At 42.4% G+C, this 21,488-nt stretch overlaps 1 protein-coding gene across 1 annotated transcript in view; it reads right to left on the bottom strand.

The window, feature by feature from the left end:
- LOC115072976 (cytochrome P450 2F2-like) overlaps positions 1-21,488 on the bottom strand; it is a 100,185-nt gene that overhangs the window by 7,314 nt on the left and 71,383 nt on the right. The window contains exons 4-9 of the mRNA XM_029571045.1: positions 21,315-21,464; positions 16,728-16,888; positions 14,247-14,423; positions 11,697-11,838; positions 5,996-6,183; positions 5,749-5,890 (exon numbers count right to left, since the gene is read on the bottom strand). Coding sequence (XP_029426905.1) covers positions 5,749-5,890; positions 5,996-6,183; positions 11,697-11,838; positions 14,247-14,423; positions 16,728-16,888; positions 21,315-21,464 — 960 coding nt within the window. The remainder of the gene's footprint in view (positions 1-5,748; positions 5,891-5,995; positions 6,184-11,696; positions 11,839-14,246; positions 14,424-16,727; positions 16,889-21,314; positions 21,465-21,488) is intronic.

The raw sequence follows: 21,488 nt of genomic DNA, 5'->3' as shown, positions 1-21,488 counted from the left end.
CCAGCCTCCTGTCTGCTCTTGCTCTTGTGAAGCGAGTCCACCGTCGCTCTTCTCCAATCACTTGGCACCACTCCCGTTTCCAGGGAGCTATTGAACAGGTCACACAGTGGAGCTGCCAGCACATCTCTGAGCTCCCTCAGTATCCTGAGGCCCCATGGCTTTATCCACCTTCAGTTTTCCTAGCTCTTCCCATACATTCTCTTCCGTAAACGGAGTTTCATCAATTCCGCTTCCCTCCAGTTTCTTGTTAACTAGTGTCAGTCCTTCTCCGGGGTCTTCTTTAGTGAATACTGAACTGAAGTATTCGTTTAATATTTCTGCCATTTCTTCATCTGTCTCCACCCATTGATCCTTTTCACCTTTCAATTTCAGTATACCGCTTTGGACCTTTCTTCTTTCACTGATGTATCTGAAAAATGTTTTGTCACCTTGCTTTACCTCTTTGGCAAGCCTTTCTTCCGCTTGAATTTTCGCTTTCTTGATTGCTTTCTTCGTCTCCCTCAGTTCCACTATATATCCTTCCTTGTGTTCTTCTCTTTGTGATTCTTTATATTTCTTGAATGCTGTTTTTTTAGCTTTTATTTTTTCAGCCACCTCCTTTGAGAACCAGATAGGTTTCATTTTTCTCTTGCTTTTCTTTACTTTCCTAACATATAGATTAGTTGCCTTGGTAATTGCTCCTTTTAGTTTGGTCCACTGTTGTTCCACATCTCTCTCTTTCTCCCAGCCTTCTAGTTCTTCCTCCAGGTACTTCCCATTTCATCAAAGTCCATGTTTTTGAACTGCAAAACTCGGGTCTTCGTGCTGCTTCGCTGAATCCTATTTGTGATATGAAACCATACTGTATGATGATCACTGGTGCTGAGGTGGGCACCCACCTGGACATTAGAGTCATTATCTCCATTAGTGAGAACTAAATCGAGTATAGCTTCCTCCCTCATGGGTTCCATTAGCATTTGTTTGAACAGAGCCCCTTGCAGGGCATCCACTATCTCTCTACTTTTGTTAGATTCTGCAGAAGGGATTCTCCAGTCTACATCCGGCAGAATAAAATCTCCAACAATCACCACTTCTCCCTCCTTTCCCATCTTTTGGGTTTCTTCAACTAGATCTTTGTCAAGCTCTTCCATTTGATTTGGAGGCCTGTAAACCACGCCAATAAAAACGGAAGCCCCATCATCTTTTTTTAGGATGGCCCATAAAGCTTCTTCTTTGCTCCTCCTTCCCCTTTCCTGTCCTCTCTGTCCTTCTTTAATAAGTTATAGCCCGGTATTGCCGTATCCCAATCATGAGATTCTGTGAACTACGTCTCTGTGACAGCAACAATGTCCAAGTCCGCCTCCACCATTAGGGCTTGCAGATCTCGGATTTTATTGCCCAAGCTACGAGCATTTGTGCTCATAGCTTTCCAGCTTTTCTCGTTCAGGTTACTGCTTTTCTTGGACTCCTTTTGTGACTTACTTAGTTGAGTTTTGTTATCCACTTCACCCTTTCCAATGCGTTTGTATTTGTATTTGGGGGTGACATTCTAATTTCTTTCTGCCACCCCTAGCTTCTAGTTTAAATGCCTTATGACATAGAATTTGAATTTATCTCTTAGGATCCTTTTTCCTGTCACAGAGAGATGTAAGCCATCTTTGACATATAGCTTTTTGTTATTCCATACACGACCCCAGCCCCCAATAAATCCAAAACTTTGTTCCTTACACCAGGATTTGAGCCATACATTGAAGTTATCAATATGGCTTAGTCTCTCCTTCCCTTTTCCCTGAACAGGTAACACTTCTGAAAAAGCGATGGTTGTGGCCATGTGACTAATCTGTTTCGCTAGAGACTGGAAATCTCTCTGTACCACTTGGATTCTGTTACTAGCAAGGTCGTTGGTTCCCATATGGATGATAATATCAGCTTTAGAGTCTTTGCTTTCTTCTTGGATCATTCTGACTATCTGAAAGGCATTTCTGCCGGCCGATGATCCTGGGAGGTATTTAACTGTAGTGTTTCCCTATAGAACATAACATAAGTAATTTCCAAATTAATGCCTCTGATGATAGAATCACCCAGCACAATGAGCTTTCTTCTTTGGTTATTGATTGTATTTTGGAATTTCTGTATGCATTGGGTTCCTTCTTTCTTTTCAGATACCACGCCAATCTCTTTCACCAGAGCTTTATACTTATGTGATACAGATAAGGTGTTTTGTATTTGTGTTACTTGAGAGAGTGTGTGTTTCTGCATCACCGGTCTTACTCTACCAGAGCCCACCGTAATGATGTTTTTTGAGTTCCTTGTTGCCCTGTGTAAGTGGGGGGGGGGGGGGGGGAGGAGACTTGTGGGCTGCACAATTGTGTAGAATGGGTGTCTGTGGGTCACAGGTCTTATCCTACCTGAGCCCACTGTAAACCTCTTTTTCCTTGAGTTTTGGGTTTTTTTTGTGGTAATGAGGTATTAATTTTGGAATACTGTGAATTGGGTGAAGCTTTCTTTATTGCAGCTAATTCTGCTTTAGCCAGCTCCTTTTTGAGGGAAGAGAGTTCCAAACAAATGGGGCAAGCCTTAAGTTTCCCTCAAACTAAAGGCTCCACAATAGTTACACTGGATAGACCTCATTTTGGTAGATTTATTTGATGGATAACACCTGAGGAATGACTAAAGTTTTAATTTATCTAATTACCAATTGTGTATTCAGGCAGCCTATATCAGAAAGACAATCCCAGGGGTGAGTGGGTAAAGGGGCAGGGTGGGAGTGAGTTAAACAGTTAACACTGGGCCAGGGCTGTTCACTGGACACTGTATCTGCTATTGATTTTTTACAGACCCTCCCCCAGATAGGCTAGCTAAGTTAAGCTCTTTCCTTAGCTTTCCCCAAGAAGCTGCAGTTGTACTGTCTCCTTGAAGTTCAAAGCAGACTGAATACCTGATTGACCCCCTACCATGCATTGTGTCTCACCGGCCCAGAGCTGAAGAGCCTCTTCCCTTTTTTTTTTTTTTGCTTTTTTAGTTGGTTTTTTTTTGCTTAAACCAACCCACAACAGTTTAAAACAGCAATATTAATATCTAGGACAAAATAGATAATATAAGTCTAGCGCTACACCAAACACAGAAAAATATATGCAAGAAGCTTTCTGAAATAAGGATAAAATAGACTTTTTTTTTTCTCCTTTGCTTTCCCCAAGAAGCTGAAGTTCTGCTGTCTCCTTGAATTTCTTGGTTTAAACCCTGCAGAATAAGAATATCCCATTCATAAATAAATCTGTTATTTACATAACAAAATTTCTGAAATGTTTCCCCTTTACTTCTGGATAATGTGACTTATGACCAATAACATAAGAACATGCCATACTGGGTCAGACCAAGGGTCCATCAAGCCCAGCATCCTGTTTCCAACAGTGGCATCACCTGTATGGACGGCATCATTCCAATGCTCTACCAAAGGAGTCTGTAACTTTTGATTATGAATACAAGTGTTCTGTAATACGTAACCCAATAGCTCACTGACCCCTGCATTCATCATTCCACTATAAATATAGTGTTATGATGTGCCACAGCCATAAAAGGGGCGGGGGGTGGGGGGGTGATAGTGAGCAGCCAGCCGTATTGCGGTGATGCATTTTCGCCCACTGCAGTTGCGGCCGCACCGCACACTATTTCCCCCATAGCGCTAATTAAATAGTTGTAGCTATTCCCTAAAGTCCACTCAAACTCCTCCCCTTTCCGTAATTTGAATATTGACATTGTGATGCGGTAGTTATTGCGTGCATTAGGGTGGGTGTTATCGCATGCGATAACAGCCCATCGTGATTTGATGAATGACCCTGTTATTTTGTCCAATATGAATCAAATTGCAGGGACAAATGATCGCATAGATTACTTGTGGGGTCTTACGTATAAAATGCCCCCACAACCTGAAGTCTCTAGACAACAATGGATAGCTAAATGTCTCAGGGAGCTCTTCTAAGCTCTTCTTATTCTAATTGTCAAAAATGTTCTTTCTTTTTTTTTAATCTCTCTCAGACTGCAGGTTTGTACCTCTCCTGTCTTTTGGAGACAGAGAAATACTGAGGGACTGCAGGTGGCTCTCTCGGTTATGTAGCAGTGCCAGAAAGGTTTTTAATCTCTGCAAAACCCACTTGTCTGGACTGAACAGGAATTCATTTTTCAGTTCTTTCAACACTCTGAGTGTATACCATCTGGTATGCATGCACGTGTAATAATCCTCATTTATACATGCAGCAGGCATTTAATACAATATCGGGCGGATTTTAAAAGCCCTGCTCGCGTAAATCTGCCCGGATTTACGAGAGCAGGGCCCTCGCGCGCCGGCACACCTATTTTGCATAGGCCGCCGGCGCGCGCAGAGCCCCGGGACGCGCGTAAGTCCCGGGGTTTTTTTTAAGGGGGCGTGTCGGGGGCGGGGCCGAATGACGTGGCGTTTTGGGGGCGGGACCGGGGGCATGGCGCCGGCCCGGGGGTGTGGTCCAGGCCTCCGGACCAGCCCCCGGGTCGGATGACGGCGCGCCAGCAGTCCACTGGCGCGCGTAGATTTACGTCTGCTTCTAGCAGGCGTAAATCGAAGGACAAAGGTAAGGGGGGGGGGTTTTAGATAGGGCCGGGGGGGTGGGTTAGGGAGGGGAAGGTGAGGGGAAGGTGAGGGGAGGGCGAAAGAAAGTTCCCTCCGAGGCCGCTCCGATTTCGGAGCGGCCTCGGAGGGAACGGAGGCAGGCTGCGCAGCTCGGCGCGCGCAGGCTGCCCAAAATCGGCAGCCTTGCGCGCGCCGATCCAGGATTTTATAAGATACGCGCGGCTATGCGCGTATCTTATAAAATCCAGCGTACTTTTGTTTGCGCCTGCTGCGCGAACAAAAGTACGCGATCGCGCTTTTTTTAAAAATCTACCCCATGGGTATTGTATAAAATACTTGTGTATGTATTTGAAATCATCAGTTTGCTGCTAACTTTTCCAGTTCACCCAGATCCTCTAGCACTTCACCCTGAACTTTCATCAGTTCGTCCAGACCTCTCAACCAAATACTGCAGCTGTCCAATTTCACTTGCACCAAACAATTAGCAGGTGTAAAAGTGTACAAATAAGTTTGGTCATGTATATATGTTTCTCGTTTACAAAACAGCAACTACTGTGGTGTGCTTCTGAAACCCACCTCAGAATGCTCCTAGTCCACCCCATTTTTCTGCCCGGAAAACTGTAAACATACCCACACATACATTCTACTCAAGCACGTACGGTAGATGCTATGTTACGCATAAAACCCCCTTGAAAATTTACTTCTAAGAGGGTTACCGGGGCCAGACCAAGATGATGCTCCAGTTGGGAGCTCCAGGCAGGGCAGATCAGCGCCCCGAGAGGGGAGATACCGCCCTGCCTCCTGTTCAAACACCCTTCTCCCAGCCTCTGGCCCACTCTTTAATCCAGTCCTGTATTTATTTATTTAAACTCTTTTTTATACCGTCGTTAAGCTAGCTACCATCACAATGGTTTACAACAAGGCACAAATATTAATGTTGGTAGATGTCTTGATTTTTATCCACTAAACAGGTGCCATCAGGTTACGGTAACATAGTTTCATCATAAATACTAAGTGGTGGGTGTGATACGTTATGTCCATTCTTATCTGTGACCTTTGGTAGTGAACGAAAGTATAAAAAAAAAAAAAATACAATACACACATGTATAGGTTAGGGTAATGTGCGTGGGTGTTCTGTACACTACAAGAATAAAATGACATTTTACCAGCACCAAATATCATTAGGGCATCATTTTTCTTTATGCAGCCATTCTCTTTCAGGAAATTTCTTGGGTCGAAAACTTCTGGTTTCTCATAATGTGCTGGGTCGTGATGAACTGAAGCTAGCACAGGAATGACAGTGGTGTCCTGGAAAACAGGAGGTGACAGCACTACAATGTAGTGAGCCAACAAAACATGCTAACTACTATCAGCCCTGTGGCCTCTATCTCTGGCCATACTCCAAAAAAGTACCTTTGGTATCTTGTAGCCGTTTAACTGGGTGTCCTGCATTACTAGGTGAGGCAGAGCTAGGGGAACAATGCTAGCAAATCGCTGGATTTCCTGGATCACGGCATCAGTGTACGGCATCTTCTTTCTGTCTTCCATGGCAGGGGGACGGTCCTGACCAATCACCTGGTTGATCTCTTCCTGCATTTTTTCTGGAAAAGAACATATTTCCATATAAATATTTTGTGAGTGCCTTAAGTACCCCACATGACTTTCCTTCCCCTCTGGAAAATCTCTGCAGGAGAGTTTCAGTTTTACTGTGGAGCCCATGGCACAGTGTGAGCAAATGCTCCCAGACATTCTTGGGCCATGCCTGTTAATAGGGCATACATTCCTTTAAGCCCTCACTCAACAGCTAGTGAAACCCCAAGTGTTTTGTGTAATCCCTCTAGAGAGCTCTCTCTTAGTTCAAGGTAGAATACTGTAGGAGAATGCTGACGAGGAACCTACCTGGATGAGCTTCCATATTCAATGGAGGAAATAGGTTTCCATCCTGCTTCTAGCCTGAGTTTTCCAGCTAAGCCCTAGGAGGACCATGCAGCACTACTCAGAGGACATTTTTCCATGCCTGGTGGTGATGATTGTGAGAACTGTAAGACCTATGCTGAGTTTGAACTGGGTAGAATTGAAGTGTTTGTCCATCACCTCAGCTCATAGAGACAGGGATTGCAGCCCCATCGCTATATTACTCTAGTCAGTTTCAAGGGATAGGAGAGGAAGGTAATGCTAGCATTAGTCAGGATGAATGTTACTGGAGGAAGTGTGTATGTCATGCTACTGTAACAGACATTATGGTTCCGTTACCAGTATGCCCTGTGTAATCTCTGTTAGTCAACTAAAGATAGTCCAGTTAGGGAAAAAAAATAGGGAAGGCCAGGGAGGATCCATTCGTGAACAGCCCCTCCTTTTGAGGATTTTCTCCTCTGTGGGTTTATAAGCGGCTCTCTACAGAGAGCTAAGGAGGGCAGTATTAGTTGAGAGTTTTGGAGGTTTTTTTTTACTCTGTTAGAATTTTTGGCCTACCTGGAGGCCTGGGTTCCACCTTGCCTGGGATCTCTGGATTAGGTTGGGCATTCCAATCCTGCAGCCCACTCCATAGGTGCAGCAGGGTGGTTGTCCTGGGTTATTTTTGGAATTTTACCTTAAGAACATAAGAAGTTGCCACACTGGGTCAGACCGAGGCTCCATCAAACCCAACATCCTTTTTCCAACAGTGGCCAATCCAGGTACCCGGCAAGTACCTGGCATGAATCCAAACATTAAACATATCCTATGCTACTAAAGCCGGTAATGAGCAGTGGCGATTCCCTAAGTCTATTTGGTTAATGGCAGTTTATGAACTTCTTCTCCAGGAATTTATCCAAACCTTTTTTAAACCCAGCTACACTAGCTGCCTTAACCACAGCTAAATACCCTTTCACCACATGGAATTAAAAAAAAAAAAACCAAGTGGTCTGCCTTTCTCTGACAATTAGATTTCCCCTCAAGCCCTTTATCCTCACTTTCTGATTGGCTATTTTTATTTTTTCATTTTGATTGGTTGGCATCTGCTCCCTTCTGATTGGCTCTTTTGACCAACTCCTTTATTTATTTATTTATTTAAATTCTTTTAATATACCGATGCTCAAGACCAAGTCTTATCGTACCGGTTTACAATAAACTCGGGGGTAAACCAATTAACACTGAAAGCGAAAGTTACATTACAACAAGGAATGTCAAACAGGGCTGTTAGAAAAAAGGGATAGATTAACAATTTCTAACTGAAGAGCCGTGCCAGTGAGCAGGGAGTAGTTGTTTACATGGTAAAAATTAAATACAATTTACACTTTAAATTTACACATGGTGAAATTATATACAATTTACACAGAGGGGTCGATTAGGCAAGTTATATAAGAGCGCAGTTGGCAGAAAACAGTTCCTTTGTGAGGCGGCAAGAGGACGCAACGGTGTTGGTCCGTGTAGGTTACCATAAGTATTTATTCAGGGAAATGCTTGGGCGAACAGCCATGTTTTTAATTTTTTTCTGAATGTGATATGACAATGTTCCTTGCGGAGATCTGGCGGGAGAGAATTCCAGTGATGCGGACCAGCAGTTGATAGCACTCGTTTTTCAATGGCGTTATGTATAGCAGATTTGTTCGGGGGAACCTGGAGGGAGTCTCTGTATGCAGATCTGGTAGGTCTTGCTGAGGAGTGTGGTTTGAGGGGTATGGAGAGTTGGAGAGAGGATTGCTGAAATATGGTTTTGTGAATGATGGTCAGTGTCTTGAAGAGAATTCTGTAGTGGATGGGTAGCCAGTGAAGTAATTTTAAAATCGGTGTGATGTGGTCCATATGGCGAGAGTTTGTGAGGATCCTGGCTGCGGCGTTTTGCAGCATCTGAAGAGGTTTGGTGGAAGAAGCCGGGAGACCAAGCAGAAGCGCGTTACAATAGTCAATCTTAGAGAATAGTATGGCTTGAAGGACGGAGCGGTAGTCATGGAAGTGAAGGAGTGGTCTTAACTGTTTTAGGACCTGAAGTTTGTAAAAGCCTTCTTTAGTTGTGTTGTTAATAAATTTTTTAAGGTTCATTCTGGAGTCTAGGATGGCTCTGAGGTCTCTCACTTGATTTACTAAAGGTGTATTAGTAGAGTTGGCTAGAGGGTTATTATCATTGGGGGAGATGACCAGCAGTTCAGTCTTGGACGTATTGAGAACAAGGCTGAGGCTTGTGAGAAGAAGATTGATAGCATGTAGACAGCTATTCCAGTGGTTTAGAGTGTCGGAGATGGGATCCTTGATGGGGATTAGGATCTGCACGTCGTCTGCATAAATGAAATAGGTGAGGTTGAGGTTATTGAGTAATTGGCATAGGGGGAGAAGATATATGTTGAATAGGGTCGGCGAGAGCGAGGAACCCTGGGGAACTCCTTGCTTGGCAGCTATAGGGGGAGACTGTTTGTTGATTATTTTCACTTTGTAATACCTGTCGCTTAGAAAGGATTTTAACCAGAGGAGTGCAGAATCTGATAGGCCTATATCCATCAGACGGTTGATGAGGATTGTGTGGCTAACTCTGTCGAACGCTGCCGAGATGTCTAGCAGAGCTAGCAAGTAAGATTGACCTTTGTCGAGGCCCATCAGGATTTTGTCCATTAATGAGAGTAGGAGAGATTCTGTGCTTCTGTGTTTCCTGAATCCGTATTGTGATGGGTATAGAATGTCGTGGGAGTCGAGGTAGTCTGTGAGCCGAGTATTGACCAGTTTTTCCATTAGCTTGCCTATGAAAGGTAGGTTGGCAATGGGGCGGAAATTTATGGGGTTGGATGGGTCCAAGTTAGGTTTTTTTAGTAGTGGTTTCAGAGAGGCTGTTTTTAAAGCTTCCGGGACAGTTCTTTGAGTGAGGGAACAATTTATGATGTCGGCTAGAGGTTTGGTGATGGTGTTTGGAATTGTGAGAAGAAATTTGGTCGGAAGTTGGTCTATTGGGTGTGAAGAGGGCTTCATTTTCTTGATAATAGATTCGATTTCCAAGGATGATGTAGGATCAAAAGATTCTAATGACCGTTTGTGTGTCGATGGGTCGTGGTTTTGGTCAAGTGGCGGCTGGGTGTTTGGAGTAGGGTTGGAAGATGTCAGCGGATTAAGTACATTTTTTATTTTGTTGTCGAAGAAAGCTGCCAGTTCAGAGGATTTGTTTTGTGCCTCTTCTTCAGGGATGATTGGAGGAATAGGGGTGGTGAGTGCTGCGACATATGAGAATAGTGTTTTTGGGTCGTATAGGAAGCCGTGAATTTTTTTGGCTTAGAAATCCCTTTTGGTACGAAGGATGGTGGCCCTATAGTAGCTCATTGCGGTTTTGTAGGAGGCCAGTGTGGAGGTGGTGGGATCCTTCCACCAGTTTTGTTCTTTATGTTGGAGGTCTTGTTTGAGTTTTCTTAATTCTGGTGAGAACCAGGGTTTTTTGTTGGCATGGGCAGGATTGATGTCTTTGGATGTTAAGGGGCATATTTTATCAGCTGCTGAATGGGTGATGGTTAGCCAAGAGTTCATGGCGGTGTCCGCATTTGTGAGGTCCAGGTTAGTTAGGTCCTTGGTGAGAGTATTGCTGAGGGTCCGTGGAGCATGGTTTTCTAAATTGGATCGATGATTTAGGGATGTTGGTGGTCGGTTTTTTCTTTATGGATAGTTCAATTTCTATCATCGAGTGATCTGACCATGGGATGGGGGTACAAAAAGGAAGAGAAGTGGGCGAGATCGGATCATTTGTGAATATTAAGTCTAGCGTGTGTCCTGCTTTGTGCGTGGGTTTGTTGATAATTTGTTTGAAACCCATGGCCAGGAAGGAAGAGAGGAGGGCTTCGCAGTTGGCGGAGGGAGATGGGGAGTCGACATGCATGTTGAAGTCTCCTAGCAGGATCGCTGGTGAGTTGGTATTGATGTGTTTAGCTACAAGTTCTATGAGAGGCGATGGGTCGGAGTCTAGGAGCCCAGGTGGGGCGTAGATGAGGCAGATTTGGAGCTGGGTGGATTTGAAAAGTCCAATTTCAAGTTTGGTCGAAGTTTTAATTGCGTGCTGGGCTAGTCTTAGTTCTTTTTTTGCTGCTAGCAGTAGTCCTCCCCCTCTTTTTTTAGTTCTGGGGATAGAGAAAAAGTCATATAGTTGCATCGGTAATTGGTTGATTAGGGGTGTATCCATGTTTTTCAACCAGGTTTCAGTTATAGCACACAGGTCCGGTTGAGTGTCCAGGAGGTAGTCATTGAGCAAGTGAGATTTTTTTGACAGTGATTGGGAGTTGAGGAGGGTTAGTGTGATTAAAGATAGGCCTAGGAATTGGTTTAGAGGGGAAATCATGATGGGGATCAGAGATCTTAGACCGTTGTAGATTGAATAAGGGTGAATTAACTCTGTTGAGGGATGAGTGTGAGATAATAGGGAAGGTTTGTATCATGTTAATTGTTGTATGAGTTGGGATGATAGTTAGAGCCAGGGGGAAAGAGGATAGTATATTGGAGGCTAGAAGAACTGAATGGTTGCTGTGCGAGAAATAGGTGCTGGGAGGTAGGTTGGCATGCTGGGAGGTAGGTTGGCATGCTTTTGCAGTTGGTGTACATTAACTCATCTGTTCTTCGCTGTACTCTACCACAGTCGTCTGATAAGCTGTTTGTCGGGTCCTGCAAGATTTGTTATCGGTGTCTTTTGGTCGCTGTTATTCTCTTTCATTGATCTGTATGTTACCTTTCTATTTATTGAAGTGTTTTTTGAATTTAATTTAAAGAATCACTTACAAAGGCCATGGTATTGAGGGCAAATTTAACCATGCCATCAGTAAAAGTTTTGGCCTAGCATAGGATTTTGCAGAAGGCATATTCATGCGAAAACAATATGCAAAGCATTGAAATTTTGGCAGTTTTGCACATTTTAATATTTTGCTTGTTTTTTATGTGACCACTCCTTCTGAGAAAATATTTCCCAGTGTAGAGTTTAATGTGCACATAAAATGCTACTGAAGTGCACGATAAATAATATTTGCCACAAGTGTTACTGCGTCTCCAAAATTGTAAAACCAAATCCCCCAACTCAACATGTAGAGACACAACTTGACATACACCCACACTTGACCTACACACAAAAATGCATGCTGCTCGAACCTTTAAAAACCACTGCCACAATTAATACATTCACCTGCCATTTCTGGGTATTTCATCAGAATCAGGAAACCGTATCTCAGGGTTGTGATGATAGTGTCTGTCCCAGCATTGATCAGAGTGTGCATTGTCATGATAACAGACTCGGTGAAGTAATGGGTTGTTGGATTGTTCTTCTCCTGGGAAAATATTTATAGGTGAAATATAAGGAGAAAAAAAAAATAAACAGTGTATGGTTTACATTTCTGAGGTCAAAACAAAATTAGCTGCTAGGGTTAAGTGCGTAAATGCTTGTTATAAAATTGCTGGAGTTTGCATTAGTAAAAGTGTGTGCAAAATCTGCTGCCAATATTCAAAATGGCGCCGATCGCCTTTGCCCTCACTATGTCACAGGGGCCGACCGTCGGTACCTGTGACATAGTGAGGGCAAAGGCGATCGGCGCCATTTTGAGTACTGGCATCGGCCGGCCAGCGTGCAGGAGGTCGCTCCCGGACCCCCGCTGGACTTTTGGTAAGTCTTGTGGGGGTCAGGAGGCCCCCCCAAGCTGGCCAAAAGTCCCTGGGGGTCCATCGGGGGACCCAGAGCGACCTCCTGCACTCCGGCCGTCCGATGCCATTACTCAAAATGGCGCCGATAGCCTTTGCCCATATTATGTCACAGGGGCTACCGGTGCCATTGGTCAGCCCCTGTCACATGGTAGGAGCACAAGATGGCGCCGATGACCATGTGACAGGGGCTGACCAATGGCACCGGTAGCCCCTGTGACAAAAGCTATCGGCGCCATGATGAAACCGGCACCGAGGGTGTGAGTGCAGGGGATGGCTCCCGGACCCCCCGCTGGACCACCAGGGAGTTTTGGTAAGTCTTGGGGGGATTCAGGAGGGTGGGGGATTTGATTAAATTTTTATTTAGGTGGCCGTATAATTCGGCGAAGATTCGTGTATTCGTGGGGAATCGCGATACGTTTCGCTTCCCCACGAATACTACGAATAGTGCATTATACGTTGCGGATCACCAATACGGCGAAAACGAATGCACACCCCTAGTCTCCATTACTTTCCCCACCACCAAGGTGAGGCTAACCAGCCTATAGTTTCCAGCCTCCTCTCTGCTCCCACTCTTGTGAAGCAGGACCACCACTGCTCTTCTCCAATCTCACAGCACCACTCCCATTTCCAAGGATCTATTGAACAGGTTGTGCAGCAGACCCGCCAGCACATCTCTGAGCTCCCTCAATATCCTGGGATGAATCTCTTCTGGCCCCATGGCCTTGTCTACTTTCAGTTTTGCTAGCTCTTCCCATACATTCTCTTCTGTAAACGGAGTTTTGTCTACTCCATCCCACTCTATTTTCTTGTTAACTAGCGACGGTCCTTCTCCAGGATCGTCTTTAGTGAACACTGAACTGAAGTATTTGTTTAATATTTCTGCCATTTCTTCGTCTCTCTCCACACATTGATCCTTGTCACCTTTCAATTTCACTATACTACCTCAGACCTTTCTCTGATGTATCTGAAAATTGTTTTGTCACCTCACTTTACCTCTTTAGCAATCCTTTCTTCCACTTGCCTTTTTGCTTTCTTGATTACTTTCTTTGTCTCCCTCAGTTTCACCAGATATTCTTCCCTGTGCGCCTCCCTTTGGGATCATTTATATTTCTTGAACACTTTTCTTTTTGCTTTTATTTTATCAGCCATCTCCTTTGAGAACCAGATAGGTTTCATATTTCTCTTGTTTTTCTTTACTTTTCTAACATACGGGCCGATACAATAAGGTCGCGTTAGAAAAAGTGCGGCAGTGCCGGGCGCACCATCGTTTGCCGCACGCACAGTTCGGATCACATACCACTCGATACAGTATTTAAATTAGATGCAAATGCTAGCCGCGTCCAAAGCACGTCCATGAAGCGGTAGGCCTGAGCAATCCATTTTACTGTATAGAGCGTTATACAGCACCTATACAGTATCCTGGGTGCGCTGGTACCTGTCATTTGAAATGACAGGTACCAGAAAATGGATGGTTCTCCTATGCTTGGGCATTGGGGATTGCCAGTCCTCTCTCCCCCCCTCCCGAAGCAAGGCGCATGGTGAAAATCGACTCGACATGTTATTAAAGCAAATGTGAATAAAGTGCAACAAAAGTAAACTTACTGCATGTGAATGACAAACAGTCCTCTCTCCCCCCTCCCGAAGCAAGGTGCACGGCGAAAATCGACTCGACATGTTATTAAAGCAAATGTGAATAACGTGCAACAAAAGTAAACTTACTGCATGTGAATGACAAACAGACCTCTCTCCCCTCCTCCCAAGGCATGCACCGCGGCTCCCCTGCCTCCCGGGGGCAGCCGACGGCGAAAGCCGCTTCCAGCAGCCCCCGCCGGCGAAGGTGGATGAACGCACGCCTGTACGTGCAATTTGGGCGCTCAAGGCAGTGAAGGCGCATGAGTACCTGAATGCAATATGAACTATCATGGAATATACATTTTAAAATATTCTTAGACTACTGGGCAAAGAAATAGAAAAGCAATCCCTGCCCTATCCAAAAGTAGCAGATGTATTGTAGGCTGCACAATCCCCTAAATCTTGCCTTCTCCATTTTGATGAGGAAAGCATCGATGAAGTCTCGGGGAGAGTCGGGGTCCAGTGTCTCCTGATGAGCCTTGACTACATCCTGAAGAATGACTCTCAGCGCTTCATGATTTGCAAAAATCTTTTTGTGTGGTCCCGGCAGGTAGTCCATGATTTCTGGATAGATATTGTACATCTGGGAAGAAAAATGGGGAGAAGTGATATTACAAGGGGAGAGTGGTTAATGCTTTTTATGTTACTGTTTTGATTTATTTATTTTAACGATTTTTATATATGTACTTTGGAATTCACTTTTATCTTTAGAATATGTGGAATATAAGTATTAAAAATAAATAAGCAGTCACCATGTCCGTCTGTTTCCCCAAAAGGTAATTTGTTCATTCATTGTCCTATTGACACCAAATATTCAGGACAAGTCATGAGGCCAAGAAGAGATGAAGACAAATATTTTGTTTCCAGATCCAAGTATTCTAAAAAGACATTTGTGGAATTGTTGTTCCTTATTCACTTTTTGTATTTACATCTGTTCTGTATCCAAAACACATTGGGGTAGATATTCAGCACTGGCCATTTAAGTAACTTAGGCCTGGATTTTCTAAGGTCGCAGACCTTAGAGAATCCGGCGGTAACAGGGGGCGAGCCTGCAAAAGCTGGCAGCGATCACACCTCCGCGGTGCTATCGCTGCCAGCTTTCGCACCCAATAGCGCCATCGGAAAAGGTGGTGCTATTGGGTGCACTACTGGCAGCAAAAAGGGTTCTTACCTTTTCGCCACCAGCGAAGTTTCCGCTGCGTCCGCCCTGACTCCTCCTCTTCCGCCGACTTTGCCCCGATCTAGCTATCGCACGCGAATAGTCCCTTTTCGCATACGATATGCCACGAAAATGACCCACTTAGCTGGTTAAAACTAATTTGGCTAAGTTTTGTTGCATATTCAATGGTATGGCCAAGCCTCTGAATATCTGCTAATATGTGTGCACTTATCTGGATAAGTCTTCCTGACTAAGTTTAGATCTGTTCTATGGGGAGTCTAAACTTAGACGCAAACATATGCGGCTAACTCCAAATATTGGTATTTAGCTGTATAAGTTATTTGGCTAACTCATTCCAACCCCGATCTCCCCAGTACACGCCTATTTTTTGTATATGTAACTTTTCGCTCCCCAAGGGGGTTATTTTCTAAACGTTTATCGCACGCGTTAGGGCCTTATTGCACGCGATAAACCCCTATCGCACGCGAAAAGGGGCTTTTCACATGCGATAGGATGTTAATTAGGTTGAGGGGAGGAGTCGGGGTGGGGAGGGAGAGGAGTCGACCGCAGCACCGCTGATGGCGATAATCTGAGGGACATTATCGCCGGCAGTAGCACGACGAATAGCACCACTTTTTACGGTGGAGCTATTTGTGCGAAAGGCTGCAGCCAGCTGCACCGTGGCCAGCGAAACTGCACCGCCGGGATGCGAACGGCTGCGGCCTTTCGCAGGCCCACCCTCTCCTTCGCCCCCGCCCCTTTTTTCGCTGGATTCATCATTCTGTGAAGAATGATGAATCCAGCCCTAAGTTACTTATACGGCTAAGTAGCGCAAAGCTAGCAGCCGCTACTTAGCCGTATAAGTCCCACTTATCCAGTTAAATAGTGCTGAACATGCTTTGAATATTGGGTACCAAATTTTTACCACATACTGGGGGTCCACAAGGATCATGACAGGAGAATTTTTGCGGGAGGGTGGGATCTACCTATTCTACAAATGCATTCATGCAATTATGCCATCTAATAACTTTTTGGAAATTACACCACCAAATCAAATTTTTGTGTTCCATCCACGCCACACCTAATTTTCAGGACATGTAAGGGAGAATAGGAGCATTCTGACAGGGGTATTCTTTGGTATCCATATGTTCTATGAATACGCCTGCACAATTACGCCACCTAATAACTTTTCCTTTTAGCATCCAGTCCAAACCAAATTTTCAGGACACATCAGGTAGTCCATAAGGATCATGTCAGGATATATTTGGGGATGCAGGAAATTACACAATTACTAGCTAGTAACATTTTTGGTTTGCATCCAACTCACACCAAGTTTTCAGAAGACTTCAGGGGGCTCAAGAAGAGTCAGACAGAGTGATTTTTGTCTGGATACATGTAGGCACGCGCATGCAAGTGTGTCTATATTCCAGAAAGTAGAATACAGTTCTGTGTGGAGCTTCTAGCTTGCATTCAGAATCAGAACTGCAGAGGTCCACAAGTCTGACTTTGATCTTTTTCTCCTATCATCTCAAGAGTGCATCCCTTCACAGTTTATTTATTTTATTTATTCATTTCTATTTTTAAGTCACTTACCCAACCTTAGATTTCAGGAAATGTACAACAGAATAAAACAAAGAGCAGTCAGTCTCATTATTAAAATAGTGTTTTCCTCCTAAGCACAACAACAAAACCTAAACGTGTGAAACAAATAAGTTTGCAAACACTGACCGTTCCCCAGAAAGAGCTTATTAAGTGAAAGTTCTCATTGGTTGTGCTAACGATGGTCTGTAAGGTTTTGTCTTCATAGTCGAAGCGGCTTCCAAAGAGAATGGAGCAGATGACATTGGCGACGCAGCAGGAAAAGATTAGTGTGGGGTCAAAAGGCAACTCTATGATAAAACACAGTGGACATATGTATACATTTATATATCTTTATCTATACATAGATCTATATCTCTACAAGTATTACGATGAAGAGCAGAGAGTGCTTAGCATGGTTAGTTCAGGCTATGGATAGGAGAGCCTCCTCCTGTAATCTGGATCCAGTCCAGTTTTTTTTTTTCAGACAGTAAAGACTCAAGTTCAATCCAGTTTAAACAGACTATAGGGATTATTTTTACATTTATATAAAGCCCGTCCTCTGACGTCCTCTGACGTCATGTACAGAGCGTTTTGGACTCCTCTCCTGCTTCTGCCTCTGTAACACCCGAGGCTTTCTCTCGCTGCCTGCTTTGTCTGTGCTGCCAGCCCTGCTGCTGAGAACCTAGACGCTCCAGGACTCCCAGAAAGCGCTGTTCCCACCTCAACAGCGAAATCCCACCCTCCGACATCATTTGAGGGCATTGAGGGGGCCATAAGCGCTGCCCAGAGCGTAAGGAGTGCAATAAAGGGGCCTGCCCCTTTGTGCACCCCTTCATGCAGGACGGAGTAGCAAGAGCTTAACTCCAAAAAATGCAAACCAGCAAAGCAGCTACCATCCCAGTGATTATGTCCAGAGGTATTTATGATCCAAAAACTGTCAAAAAAGCAAAGGTAACTGTTTCAGAAAAGATATCAAGACAACCCATCCACAGAGCTGTGACACGAATTCCAATTAGAGACACAATGGCTAACTATTTTCTGCTTTCATTCTTATTAATTAACGCACAATCACTATCAAAAAATCTATGTTAATAACAAATATGTTAGCTGACCAGAAACCTGATTTTATAGCAATCACTGAGATGTGGCTTAAAAATAGTGACAACATTTTAGTTAATCAAATTGGTAATGAGCTTTTCGACACTTTTTCTTTACCTAGAGCAATGCGAAGGGGAGGGGGGCTCATGTTAATTAGTAAAAAGACAATGAAAATGTAACTATTGCCTAACTGAATCCATCAAAATTATGAAATTGCCATCTTTGATTCGATAAATATACAAATTTGCTTAATATATTGCCTGCCAGGATTATTACAACATAACATATCACCGCTGATTGAATTCTTTGTGAGCAATCTTGACATAAATACACCTTCCATAAACTTAGGAGATTTTAACTTGCATATTGACATTAAACCATGGTCAGCTATATGTCAGACCCTGTCAGATACACTATCAGCCATGGGCTATGAATTGATCACGACAAAGGCATCATATAAAGCAGGTCATGCATTAGACCTAATCTTTGTTAACTCAAATACAGTAAAAGAATCCCTGATTAATTATTCTCCAGTCCCCTGGTCAGACCATTTCTTGTTAGATGCCAAAATTACTTTCATTTCAAAAAGAGTAAATAACAATAATAATTCTGAGAAAATGTCATTCGAATTTCATCCTCCTTTTAATATTGAGGAACTCTAATCACATTTAGAAACCCAACTCACAACAATGGATACCTCTAATATGACAAACGCGACTCAAGCCTGGTTCACTATTACGTCGAAAAGAACAAATGAAATAAATCCAATTAAAATTAAACGCATAAATGGTACAAAAAAAATCAAATCCCTGGTATAATATTAAGATTAAAGAAGCAAAACAAAAATTAAGAAGAAAAGAAAGAGCTTGGAGAAAAAACAAATGCAATTTAAATTTAATGAACTACCGTATCCACCTTGCTTTTTACAAAAATGTGGTAAATAAAACAAAAAAAGAATTCTATAGTAACAAAATCAATAAATTCGCACAGAACCAGAAAACACTTTTCAACTTAGTAAAGAATCTAACCACTGAACCCACTCAGATAAACACTGAAATAAATAAGAATCTAGGCCAGGAACTGGCAATATTTTTTTAAAACAAAATTGATACACTAATTATAAATCTGGATAAAACTGCAGCTCAAGATATAACAATGGCCATAAAACATATTCCAACATGGTCAAATTTTAAAGATACATCTATGACAGAAGTAACAAAACTAATTTGGAATTTGAATCCAGCTCAACACACGGCAGACTCTATATCAATCCAGACTCTGAAACAAATCACTCAAGTAATACTTCCAACAATTACCCTTATTATAAATAAGTCTTTAAATGAAGGCATGATACCAGAATCATTAAAACAAGCAATGATTAAACCAATATTAAAAATGAAAAACTTAGATAACAAAATCCTGAGCAACTACAGACCAATTTCTATTTTACCCTATATTGCAAAATTAATTGAAAAAGTTGTTTTGCAGCAACTTAGTGAGCATTTAGAACAAAACGACATACTTTATCCAACACAGTATGGCTTCAGAAAAAATTACAGCACAGAAACGCTACTCCTATCACTGTATGATACTGTACTGAGAGGTTTCGACTAGGGACAAAAATATCTACTGCTGTTGCTCGACCTTTCAGCAGCCTTTGATACGGTCAAACACATCATCCTTTACCATAGATTAATAGAAATAGGACTAAGTGGTAAAACTCTACTATGGTTCAGATCATTCCTAAGCAATAGAACTTATCAAGTATACATTAATAAATCATCTTCAAAAATTATTAAACTGGAAACAGGAGTACCACAGGGCTCCGCTCTATCTGCAACACTTTTTAATATCTATATGATCCCTCTATGTCATCTTCTTTCAGGTTTAGGTCTAACATATTATCTATACGCCGACGACATCCAGATCCTGATACCTGTTACTGATACACTGGAAAAAACATCCAAATTACAGCGATGTACCTGAATATAATAAAATAACTACTGACACAAATGTTTTATTGTAACTGCAATGTTTCTCTTCGCACCTGTTAAAGTTTTATTGTATCTTCATTTTATACCCCCCTTGTTAAATGTAAACCAGCATGATGTGATACCTATCGCGAATGAAACTAAGTATAAACAGAGAAAAAACAGAGATCATTTTGCTGGAAAGAAAAACATCTACAAACAATAACAAGTGTTATTTTCAATACGAAAACAATCAAATAACTCTTGAGACTAAAATAAGGGATCTGGGCGTTTATTTAGACCCCGAACCGAATTTCAAAAAACATATTAAAACTAAAGCGAAAGATGGTTTTTATAAATTACAACTATTAGGAAGACTAAAACCATTATTAAACCCCAAAGAATTTAGAATGGTATTACAAGCGTTAATTTTCACAGGCATTGATTACTGTAATGCCCTATTCCTTGGATTACCACAAGCCACCATCTGACCCCTACAAATTTTACAAAATTCAGCAGCAAGGGTACTAACTGGTTCAAGCATACAGGAGCATATTACACCAACTCTAATCGAGCTGCACTGGTTACCATCTTACAGAAAGCGATTCACGGAGAACAGGTGGAATGGCTAAATGCATCTATACGACTTCATACACCACAGCGAAATTTAAGATCAGCAAATAAAGGGCTATTATCCAATATCCATACCATTGCTATCCTCAGCTAGACTGACTTCTGTCAGAGATAGGGCAATATCTCTCGCAGCCCTCAAGATATGGAACACATTACCAGTAGAACTCAGGTTAGAAACCAGTTATTTAGAGTTTAAGAAAATGCTTAAAACTTGGATTTTCAAACAGGCTTATAACAAGAGCAATAGCTGAACAAACCAGACTTCATGTGCATGCATTTGATTTTACAACTATCTGAAGTAGGCTGCAACAAACTGATTGTCTTTGTTGATTATTCATTTTATTTTATTTTATTTTGTACATGTTATTTTAAAATTGTAATAGGATAAATTAAGTTAAGATATTAAGTTTTATGTTGATTTTATTTTGGTGATAATTTTGCTTTTATGTTTTATCTGTGATTATTGTAAACCGATGTGATGGTCATTTCCAAACACCGGCACAAAAACAAATAAATAAAATCAAGAATTAGAGATTGGTTTATGTTTGTGTAAACTTCAGCAAAATCATAGCACTGGAATTAAGGATTTCTAATCTTATCCAAACCAATTTTCTCATCCCTAGCTCAGATCTTCAAATAAATAAACAAACAAATACATACATACAAATCTAAACTCAAGAATGAGGAATTAATTCCTTTACTTCAATTTATCCTTTCCCAGTATCCAATGATTCTGTGCTTTTTAACCAATGGAACATACTGATCTCTGGAAGGTCTGAGCCATTTTTTTCACATCCATCATATATGGCAGTGATTTGGAGAAATGGTTGCATAACTCATCTATTGTACATTTCTATAAGACTTATAGCTTGGGATAAGTATGGCGTGCTGTGTAGAACATCTATCATCAGTCATTTTGGATTATGTAAAATGGTGGCATGTTCCTTTGATATGCCTTGGAAGAAAGAACAGGGAGAGCGTAAAAGGCTAACAAATTAACTGAAAGTCATGAAAATGATTAAATAATACATACGACTGGTTTTTCTGAGTTCTCTAATGAGGAAGTGAGCCTCCTCCTGGATCTGCTCTTCTGTGCTCCTGTTCCCCACGCCAAAGCTTCTCATGGTCTGCACAACAAATATACGACGCTCCTTCCATTTTTCCCCATTACTGAATGCCATTTCTGAAAGAAGGGTGGAGCTTATTA

Source organism: Rhinatrema bivittatum, chromosome 11 (genome assembly GCF_901001135.1).
Source record: "Rhinatrema bivittatum chromosome 11, aRhiBiv1.1, whole genome shotgun sequence".
NCBI classification, from domain to species: domain Eukaryota; kingdom Metazoa; phylum Chordata; class Amphibia; order Gymnophiona; family Rhinatrematidae; genus Rhinatrema; species Rhinatrema bivittatum.
The sequence above is the reverse complement of the archived record's forward strand: the minus strand, read 5'-3'. Positions and strand labels throughout refer to the sequence as shown.